Consider the following 11,896-nt stretch of genomic DNA (forward strand, 5'->3'; position numbering starts at 1 on the left):
AAGGCAAAAAAATATAACTTTGCAACAAAGTGTGCATCTCGAGGATTTGCATCAATTAAACGACAAAGAGAACAAACTGAAGAAGATTCATAATAAGCACAGTATCACCAATATCAGATAAGCTCCGCCGTCTGTCAATTCCCAGCTTCCACCTTTTGGCTCCTCGCGCTTATTGATCTCATCTTTGCAGTTTTGTGAATTTCCCGTTTGGATCATTGTTTCTTGTGAGTTTTCTTCTCCTTCTTCGCATACCGTGTTTCTCTATTTAATTTTTTATGGCATGTTAGGACTTTATTGCACAAAGAGTTTAATTTGTCCAATGGCTTTGTCTTTAGGTGTTTGAGGCAATTCCTGAATGAATTAGGCATTTTTTTTTGATTTCTACTATTGTTTTGGGTTTATTTTCTCGATTGTGAAATAGTTGGGGAAACCTGCGACTAAATACTAACAACCGCTTTTGCTTTCAATTAGACAGTACGGATTGAACTAAACCATCCATGCCTTGTGTCTTTTCTCAATAAGAAGAGAAATTTCAATATTAAGTTTGCAATGAGATCTTTAATTGTTTGTTTTTCACACTTGGTCTTCGTGAATCAGAGTTTGAAGCTTTTAACATGCGGATGTACAATTTATTTTTTGTTCACATTGATAAGCTGTTAAATCTGTAAAAGCCCAGATGTTCTCAAAGTCTTGCTATTCCATGTTGTTTTATCAGTATAAGCTACTAAATAGCTATTTGGGTCTGGTAGTATCTTCAATTTGATATAGGACATAAATAGGAAAAATTAATTTTTCATCAAACATTATTGTACATGCGTACACTTATTTTATGTACTGAGATTCTTTCCACATATATGCACAATCCTTTAAATCAATTAAGAAGATAAACAGAAATAGTAAATGAAATCAAGCTGTTGGGATTAGCATTTGGTAGTCAGCTTACTGAATGCCAATTTGAAAAAATAAGTAAACTTTCTTAAGATTTATTTCCCCGCTGTTGGAGAAATCACAATGTTCTGTTAATGTAAATGCTATGACAGCCACTATCCTGTGTGCATGTCCGGAGTGCTTGTAAACAACACAATTTAATTTATCACACTTTGTCTTCAGTGAGATTGTAACTTGCATCATACAATATGTACGATGACCACACTGAACAATGATTGCACAACTATTATGCATAACTGATTAGACAAAAAATATATTCAATGACATACAGATTGTTCTATTTGCTCCAAATAGCTACAAAATTTTAAAGAATATATAATAACCAACATGAGTTCATACACTTAGAGTTGAATAAAAAACAAATAAGCCAAAACTACTTACTGCAGCAAGGACGTAAGACATCATATAAACCCCATGATCGATAGAGTGTCTTGAATAGCAGCTTTGCTATCACAATTAAGAGTTATAGGTAGCTCAACATCCACTCCTAACTCTTTGAAAAGCCTTGTAAGCCAAGTGAGTTCAGCCACTGCTGAGGCCGTGCTCATGAACTCTGCTTCTGCAGAACTCCTTGCTACAGTTTCTTGCTTTTTTGACTTCCAAGAAATCAATGCATCTCCAAACTTCACCAAGTAGCCTGTTACTGATCTCCTGGTCTGAAGACATCCTCCCCAGTCTGAGTCACAAAAGCCTTCTAGTTTACCTGAGTCTCCAGATGGCATTAGAAGGCCAAGACCAGGAGAACCTTTAATATATCTCACTACTCGCAATGTAGCTTCCATGTGTGACTGCTTTGGTTTGTGCATGTGTTGACTTAGAACTTGCACCACATATGCAATATCCACTCTAGTCATAGTAAGATTTAGTAATCTGCCTATTAGCCTTTGATATTTTCCAGCATCTGCTAACAACTTGTCTTCTGCTTCAAGGGAGGACTGATTTTTGAATGAATTTGTCATACTCTTCAGATGTGAGTTTTACATTTGCTTCCAAAGGTGTACCAGCAGGTTTTGCACCACTAAGACCCATTTCTGCAATGAGTTCCAAGGCATACTTCCTTTGGCTCATCACAATGCCTTTAGATGATCTAGCAAATTCTATTCCAAGAAAGAATTTAAGCTCACCTAAGTCTTTCATTTTAAACTTCAACTTCAGGTCATTTCTGGTTTGCAGAATCAATCTCTGATTGCTCCCAGTTACAAGTAAATCATCCACATAGACAAGCACCACTATTAGCTCAGACTCCACTTTCCTGGTGAACAATGAGTAATCAAAGTGACTTTGAGTGAATCCAAGCTGTAATAAGGCATCTGTCAGCTTCTTATTCCATTGTCTAGGAGCTTGTTTAAGCCCATGGAGAGACTTATGGAGTTTGCAGACACTGTGCTTCCCCCCTGGCTAGCAAACCCTGGAGGGACCTCCATGTAATCTTCAAGGAGATCACCTTGAAGGAAAGCATTGTGCACATCCATTTGAAAAATGGCCCAATGCTTTGCTGCAGCAATAGCAAGGACTGACCGGACTGTAACCATTTTGGCTACAGGAGAAAAAGTCCCAGTGTAGTCCAACCCCTCCTGCTGACTATACGCTTTGGCTACAAGCCTAGCCTTGTACCTTTCCACTGCACCTGAGGAGGTATATTTCACCTTGAACACCTATTTGCAACCAATGGGAACCTTCCCAGGAGGCAGATCAGCCACTGTCCAGGTGTGATTATCTTCCAAAGCTGATATCTCACACTTTATTGCTTCAACCCATTTGGCATCTTTGACAGCCTCAGAGTAGGACTTAGGCTCCACTATGGTAGAATAAGCAGCTAAGGCAGCCCCAAAAGAGGGTGACACATTGGCATAACTGACACAATCTGAAATTGGATAGCAACAATGGGCACTGCCTTTACCAGGGACAATATAGTCCTTCATCCATATAGGTGGCCTGCTGACCCTAATGGACTTTCTGTTGGCATCATGTACCTCAGTAGCAGAAGGAACAGGAGTATCACGGACTGTGGAATCATCAGCAGCAACAGGATAGATAGGAAGAGAAGCATCAGGAGAAGGAGGTATAGAAGGATCAGCAGAATGGGGAGAAATAGAAGAAGAAGGAATAGAAGATACAGGTTGAAATTGAATATTCGCAGGGCTACTTGATGGAGTAGTAGAAACATCTAGAACAGGAAATAAGGAAGAGGGAGATGAGGTCAAGTGCTGAAAAGGAAAGATATCCTCCATAAACACCACATCCCTGCTAATATGAAACTCCTTTGTGTGAAGACCAAACATTTTATATCCTTTTTGTGTAGCAGAATAACCAAGAAAGACTGCAGGATAAGCTCTAGGAGCAAATTTGTCAGGTCTTCTAACTGTAGTGACATAGCCTAAACATCCAAAGATCCTCATATGTTCTAAAGAAGGTGAATGCCCAACCAGAATCTCAAAAGGAGTTTTGTTGTGAAGAACAATTGAAGGGAGCCTGTTGATGATATATACAGCAGTGCTCACACATTCTCCCCAGAATCTTAAGGGTACTGAAGCTTGAAATCTGAGTGCTCGAGCAACCTCTAGAATATACCTATGCCTTCTTTCAGCAACTCCATTTTGCTGAGGAGTATAAATGCATGAACTTTGGTGTATGATCCCCTAGATTGTAGTACTTTTGACATATGAGTATTGAAGAATTCACATCCATTGTCAGATCTGAGAAACTTAACAGATGTTGAGTATACATTTTTGATCATAGCAAAGAAAGATCTCAGAGCAACAACAATTTCAGCTTTAGTAGGTAGAAGAAAAATCCATGTATACCTAGAGCAGTCATCTACCAAGGTCAGAAAATACCTTTTTCCATCATAGGTAGGAACTCTATTAGGACCCCAAACATCAGCATGAATTGTATGAAAGCATGACTTTGAGGATGTAGAACTAAGAGAAAAAGGTAGTCTTGTTTGTTTAGCTAGGGGACACACTGTACAATGCTTGTCGTTACTACTACATTCAACAGACTGAAAGTCACTGGACCCTTTCAATTTCTGCAGAGTATCTAAGGGTGCATGGCCCAATCTCTTATGCCACACAGCTATACTCACTACTTTATTTGAGACTTTTACTGCATTTACAGAGTTTATTTGCCTTGGACTCTTCAAGATGTCTGCTACAGAACCTTGATCTTGACTTTGTAGTGCCACTGACTTCTTTGGAGTAGAGTTGAACACATATAGTCCATCTTCCTCTCTACCAATCCCCCTCACCTGACCACTGAAGAGCTCCTGGAAAATGAAGAAATCAGGGAAGAACATAACAATCCATCTCATTTCCTTTGTGAGCTTGGACACAGATAGAAGGTTGTATTTGAAGTCAGGAATATACATCACATTAGACACTATTAGGTCCTTCAAGAAAACAACAGACCCTATGTGACTAACATGAGTAACACTACCAGTAGGTAAGTGAACTTTTTCACCTTTGCTTTCAACTGATTTAGCATTGATCAATAAGCTAGATTCATTCACCATATGACTTGAAGCCCCTGAGTCTACAATCTATTTTGTTAGAATTTTAGTAATATCACCACAAAATGGCATACCTGCTGCCATAGCAGATCCACTGCACTCAGGTTGTTTTCCTAGAAGTTGAAGAATCTGGTTGTACTGATCTTGAGTGAATTGAGGAATTCCAGTTTGAAGGTTCTGACTTGTTTGTTGCATCTGCTCCACCTGTGAGACTCCTGCAAAATTAGCTGTAGATCTTGCTTGTGCAGGGCTAGTGAGATTATCAGACACATAGTTGCTAGCATTGACTTGAGCATAGTTAACTGAATTCCCAAATCCACCCTTCCTTTTAGACTTAAAGTCTTATGAATATCCATTCAATTTGTAACAAGTCTCCCTAGTGTGGCCTTTAAAGTTGCAGTAGTCACAATGTAGGTTGTTTCTCTTAGATATATAGCCAGAATTTGGGTGATTTCCTCCTCCAGATTGACCATAGCTGGCTCCTGCATTCCCTTTGTTACTAAACAAGGCTGTCATGTCATTTCCCACATAGCTGTGATTTTGTCCATGGTTTCCTTTTGCATACAGCTGCATTGAAGCTCCAGTTGGTATTCCTTTGTTGCTGAACAAGGCTGTACCTTCAGTAACTTCTGAAACCTGAGAAGACTGGGACAATGCTCTTCTGCTTTCTTCAGAAATAATCATTGAGTAAGCCTTGTTTATGGAAGGTCTAGGAGACATATTCAAGATCTGATTGCTTGATTGAGAGTATGTTTCATTTAGACCCATAAGAAACTGTAACAGCCTTTGGTACTCAAAGTGTTCAACATATTTCTTTGATTCTTCACAGCCACACCCAGGGCAGGGCATAAGAGCATCAAACTCTGCCTATAGTTCCTTCAATTTCGAGAAATAGGCAGACACAGTAGACAGTCCTTGGGCCAGAGTTGCAATTTGTTTGTGCAAATATAACACTCTAGAACCATTGACTTCATCAAACGTTTCTTTGAGATCCATCCACACTTTGTGTGCACTTGAAGCATAGACCATGCCACTTAGCAATTCAGCACTCACATAGTTCATAATCCATGATAGAACTATAGCATTACATTTTTCCCAAAGTTCGTGAAGAACAGGAGGGAATTTCTCTTTTGGATATCTTCCATCTACAAACCCTAGCTTACTTTTGCCTAACAGACTAACACGCATAGTACTGCTCCACAAAGTGTAATTCTCAAGTCCTGTAAGCTTGACAGAGATGAGAGAACTACCTGGAGTGTCACTTGGTTGCAGAAATAGTGGATGATGCTGATCGACCACTGGTGCAATCACTAGTTCCGCAGCTACCTCTTCGCGAGTCGATCCATTGTCTTCTCCAGTAATCGCCATTGCCAACAGAAATCTAAATCACACAGATGTCAATTTCTCAAAATCGATCTAACCCTAATATTTAGGAATCGAAGCAATTGCTCAAGCTCAAACGAATGACTAGCAGAAAAAATCAAGGAAGATGAATCTGGATTTAGACTCAAATGATCTAGATCATTAACTCAAGCTCTGATACCATAATGAACTCGAGATTCACCTCTAAGCTATGGCGATGAAGATCAGAGAGAGAAGGAAAAAAATTGGAGAAGAATGAGCAGTTATGCTCTGTTTTCTCTCAAACTGATAAACTGAAGAGTACTGTACATTTTATACTATTCTAACTCTATTTAACTACCACTAACTAATTACATATAATTAGCTGTACACAGCTGTCACTAGTGCTTGATTCAACAATTAGCATTTGGTAGTCAGCTTACCGAATGCCAATTTGAAAAAATAAGTAAACTTTCTTAAGATTTATTTCCTCGCTGTTGAAGAATTCACAATGTTCTGTTAATGTAAATGCTATAACAGCCACTATCCTGTGTGCATGTCCGGAGTGCTTGTGAACAACAAAATTTAATTTATCACACTTTGTCTTCAGTGAGATTTTAACTTGCATCATACAATATGTACGATGACCACAGTGAACAATGATTGCACAACTATTATGCATAACTGATTAGACAAAAAATATATTCAATGACATACAGATTGTTCTATTTGCTCCAAATAGCTACAAAATTTTAAAGAATATATAATAACCAACATGAGTTCATACACTTAGAGTTGAATAAAAAACAAATAAGCCAAAACTACTTACTGCAGCAAGGACGTAAGACATCATATAAACCTCATGATAGATAGAGTGTCTTGAGTTCAACAGAAAGTAACACATCATCTCTTAAGTATGTCGGAAGCTCAAATATGCTGTTGCAACATCATACTAATCTAATGCTAAAACACCACAGTAACCAGAGAGGAAAGTAGCCTATAAAAAAGGGTAACTAAAGAGGAAAGTTTAGTGTTCAGGGAAATTATTTGCCAAATTTCCAAAGTAGAATTTTATTACTCCGTCCGTTTCATCTTAAATGAGGTACTTTCCTTTTTAGTCTGTTCCAAAACAAATGACACATTTCTAAATTTGGAAATAATTCAACTTTAAACTCTTCATTTTGCCCTTTTTGCCCTTAATGAGAAGCTTTTATAGCCACACAAATGGCATGGCCCCACAAACCTTTTACCCCTTAAGCTTTTAAGACCACAACTTTCAAAAGTCCACTCCATATTTAGCTTTTTAACCGCCCAATAGGCTTTGTGTTCAAGCTCAACGGGCAAGTGGAACGCCTTCCCATAAACCAACCTGTAAGGAGAAGTACCTATAGGGGTCTTGTATACAGTGCGATATGCCCACAATGCGTCGTCCAGCTTTCCAGCCTAGTCTTTCCTATTTCCACTTACCGTTTTCTCCAGAATATTCTTCACCTCTCTGTTTGACACTTCCACCTGACCACTCGTTTGGGAGTGATAGATGGTAGAAACCTGTGCTTAAGTCATACTTTGCTAGAACATTATCCAACAACTTGTTACAAAAGTGAGTTCCTCCGTCACGTATCAGCACCCTTGGAGTCCCAAAGATTGTGAAGATGTGCTTCTTTACAAAGTTTACCACTACCTTTGCGTCATTAGTAGGAAGAGCAATAGCCTCCACCCACTTAGACGCATAGTCGACCGCCACCAAGATGTACCTGTGCCCATTAGAGTATGGAAACGGTCCTATAAAATCAATCCCCCAAACATCAAAAAGCTCTACTGCCAGAATATTTTTCAAAGGTGTCTCGAGCTTTTTCATGATCGTTCCAGTTCTTTGGAACCTGTCACACTTTTTAACAAAGGCGTGTGCATCCCTAAACAATTTTGGCCAATAGAAACCTGATTGTAGCACCTTTTGGGCAGTTCTATCCCCACGTTGATGACCTCCGTATGGGGAGGCATGACATGACAGTCATGCAATATTTTGTTCATCTCCTCCTCAGGGAAACATCTTCGTACCAACTAATCTGTGCACTGCTTATATAAGAATGGCTCATCCCACATGTAGAGCCTCACAACATGTAGAAACCTTCTTCTACTATCGGGTGTCAATTCTGGTTGTGTCACCCCACTTGCAATAAAATTCACATAATCTGCATACCACGGGGCTTCACTCGAGGTGATTGCTAATAACTACTCATCAGGAAATGTTTCTTTGATTAACCCCTCCTTAGCTACATGGTTCCGATTTTCTAATCTGGACAAGTGATCAACTACTTGATTCTCTGTTCCTTTTCGATCTCGGATCTCCAAGTCAAATTCTTGGAAGAGGAGGACCCAACGAATCAACCTCGACTTGGCATCTTTATTTTCAAACAAGTATCTAATAGCCGAATGATCTGTGTAAACAATGACTTCGGTTCCCACTAGATAGGATCTGAACTTGTCAAACGCCTACACTACTGCAAGCAACTCTTTTGTCGTAACAATGTAATTGATCTGGGCCGGATTTAGAGTTTTGCTCGCATAGTAAATGGAGTAAAAAAATTTATCCCTCCATTTCCCCAAAATAGCTCCGATTGCTATGTCACTCGCATCGCACATCAACTCAAATGGTTGCGCCCAATCCAGGGCAATGATAATTGGTGGAGTCACCAATCTTCCCTTCTGCTCCTCAAATGCTTTCAGACACGCATCATCAAACTTGAAGGGGGATATCTTTCTCAAGAAGCTTGCACAAATGAGAAGAAATTTTTGAAAAATCTTTAATGAAACGACCATAAAAACATGCATGGCCCAAGAAGCTGTGAATGCCTTTGACGGATGTCGGTGGGGGTAATTTTTCAATCGCCTTCACCTCTGCTTTGGTGCAAACAATTTTTGGACACCTTGTGCCCCAAGACTATACATGCACGTACCATGAAATGGCACTTTTCCCAGTTTAGCACCAGGTTCGTCTCTTCAAACCTAGCATGCATTTTATCGTTCATTAAACAATTATCAAAAGAACACCTAAACACAGAAAAATCATCCATGAACACTTCTACAAATCTTTCAACCATGTCAGTACAAATAGCCATCATACACCTTTGAAAAGTCGCAGGTGTATTACAGAGACCAAAGGGCGTTCTCTTGAACGCATACGTGCCATAGGGACACGTAAATGTGGTTTTCTCTTGGTCCTTTGGGTCTATAGAAATATGAGTATACCAAAAACAACCATCTAGGAAACAGTAGTATTCCTGGCCAGCTAAAATATCAAGCATTTGGTCAATAAAGGGGAGGGGAAGTGGTCCTTTCAGGTGGCATTGTTTAATTTTCTATAATCTATGCAAATTCTCCACCCAGTGACAGTTCTCGTGGGAATCAAGTCATTATTTTCATTGACCACTACCGTCATCCCCACTTTCTTAGGCACACATTGGATGGGGCTTACCCATTTGCTATCAGAGATTGGTAATACAATACCTGCATTAAGCTACTTAATCACTTCTATTTTTACCACCTCTTTCATGATTGGATTTAGTCTGCGTTGTTGCTCTACACTTGGCTTGTGTACGTCCTCCATGAGGATTTTATGCATGCATAAAGCTGGACGAATGCCTTTAATGTCAGACATCATCCACCCAATTGCTCGTTTGTGCTCATGTAGCACTCTCAACAGCTTTTCTTCCTGCAATTTAGACAGTCAGAAGAAACAATAACAGGTAAAGTGTCAGAACCACCCAATAAGCATATTAAAGGTGAGGAGGCAAGGGTTTAAGCTCCAATTTTGGAGCTTCTTCAATTGACGGCTTTGGAGGAGGCCTGCTTGGCCTATTTAGGGGCTCAAAAGGGTGTATTCCCTGCATGTAAGCACAAGATGCATCATCTCCTCAACCTCATCATCAATCTCCAAGCTATCGAACAACATGAGTGCTTTCTCTAGAGAATCGTCTAGATATACACTCGTGTCAAGAAGTTTCTCATCCATCTCCGCACAGATATCATCGACTCTTTTACTCTATTTTATCACAAAAATGAAAATTTGAAAAATATTTTCTTTTATTTAGCTAATTAATATTTTATCTAGTTACTTTTAATTTATCTACCTTACATAAAACTTGAAAATACAAAAATTAGTTTCACTTTTAGTATTTAGTTTTATATTAGTTTATTTTAATTAAGAGTGATTTTTACACTTTATAGATACATTGTATTATTGGTCTTCTTAGCATAAATTCAAACCCAAAAGACATGGTCCAACCAAATTTCCCAAATCCAGGCCCATTTACCCTTTCTCCTCTTATACCTAATTAAAATAACCCTAGAAAAAGACCCCTAACCTAGTCTTGGAGATCAGCCGCAGGACCCTAGTGAAAGAACCCCCAGCCTTTTACCATCATCTTCTGCTGAGAACCAAAAAAACGAGAGAACCCTAGTCTAAAGAAATTAGCCGCAATAAACAAAAAAAAAAGGCTCCTTCTTGAACCAGCGAAGAAGAGATCTCCCATCGGTTCCTGCTTCTTCATCTCAATACCAATGACCTTTCTTCTTCTTCCACACGCACCTGGAACCCTAAGACTCCATGAACGCCCTTCTAGCTCCTCCATGAGCTTCTTTTTCAACAACAACCTTAGACCTAACCCCAGAGAAGCTAGAGATCCCAGCCGTTACTGCTATTTCATCTTTGACCTTCAGCACTACACGTGGCTATTCAACTCAGCCTAAAACCTGCCTAAACTATCATATTTTTTTCAGTTACCTACTTAAACTATTCAGTGTCCCCGAAATCCCCCACGAGCTATATTTTCTTATATATTAAAAACCCCATATTGGACTTTTAAAGGTGTGTTTGTCTAACTATTAACTTGTGATTTTAAAAAAAATATTTATATAGTTTACTCTTGATGTATTACTCTAGGATGATTGATTAAATTTAGGAGTTTTGGCCAAAATAATATTTAATGTACTGTGTTAATTTTAGGTTTAATTGTGCCAAACTCCAATTAAATAAGTCATTTATATTCACTTTATATCAAAGTAAAAATATAAATAAAGGCATATAGTGTTTTATTTCTTAAAATTCATCTTATATTACATAAAAAATATTACACAAAATAAAATTTCGCAAATAAAAAATTAATTAGCCAACAAATACAATTACATTCTCTAATTTGATATTACATAAAGAAGGTTCAAGATATTAAACTTTATTCTCTACATGGTGTTGAGTTTAATAAGAAGATTTAAATTGGTATTCTTTCGACGATATGTGTAGACATGAAAGAGGACTAAAACAAAAAAGAAAATTAATCATTTCAGAGGAAACAAGAGAGGGGGAAATTTTTCCAGAGGAAACTCATATGGAGAACTGAAGAAAAAAGGTTAAAAAATGACGAAGAAGGTGGAAAAAAACAAAGAATGTAAAAAGAAAAAAGAAAAAAGAAGGAAGAATGGTGAAAGAATGAGGAAGAAAGATGAATATAACTAAAATAAAGAGAATATTTACTTAAAAAATAAATGTGAAAGAGGGTTACTAATTAGGCATTATTTTCTGTTATATGAGCCATTTTGATGGCTTTTTTCAGCTACCACGCGCTCCCAAGCGAGTGTCCACACACGTTATGCCAGGTCAGCGATGAGGGGCTTTTAATATGAAGGACAATAAAGTTCGGAGGGGGGAGGGGGGTGGTTTGGGGACACCGAATAGTTTGAGTAGGAAACTAACAAAAATGTTATAGTTTAAAGGGATTTTAGAGTATTAACTCTTTAGATTATGCAAATGCTTAAGGTGACATTAGCTTATGCAACATTTAAAAATCCTAATAATTTTTCACATACACGCATTAGTTTAAATTCCTTTTCAAGAAGTAATTGTGAAAAAAATACTCCCAAAAGATTTCCTTGAAGTGATTGAGTATGTTTTCCAAAGGAAGTTTCGTCCTCAATTCAAAGAATATTATATAATCTTTTTTAAAACTACAATATTCTAGACATGTTATATCTGCCTCTGAGCAAAAACCTTACTATTTTCAAAGTCCTCTCAAAATTAGCCGACGACTCCAAAATTAATTCTTT

At 38.2% G+C, this 11,896-nt stretch overlaps 1 protein-coding gene across 1 annotated transcript; it reads right to left on the bottom strand.

Annotated features, from left to right (window-relative positions):
• Positions 1-1,349: 1,349 nt before the first annotated feature.
• Positions 1,350-2,480, bottom strand: LOC109220427 (uncharacterized mitochondrial protein AtMg00810-like). The gene is made up of 3 exons (XM_019384899.1): positions 2,329-2,480; positions 1,930-2,200; positions 1,350-1,883 (listed from the first exon to the last, which is right to left on the bottom strand). The coding sequence occupies exons 1-3, from the start codon at positions 2,478-2,480 to the stop codon at positions 1,350-1,352; spliced, it is 957 nt and encodes a 318-aa protein (XP_019240444.1).
• Positions 2,481-11,896: the final 9,416 nt, after the last annotated feature.

Source organism: Nicotiana attenuata, unplaced genomic scaffold, assembly GCF_001879085.1.
Source record: "Nicotiana attenuata strain UT unplaced genomic scaffold, NIATTr2, whole genome shotgun sequence".
NCBI classification, from domain to species: domain Eukaryota; kingdom Viridiplantae; phylum Streptophyta; class Magnoliopsida; order Solanales; family Solanaceae; genus Nicotiana; species Nicotiana attenuata.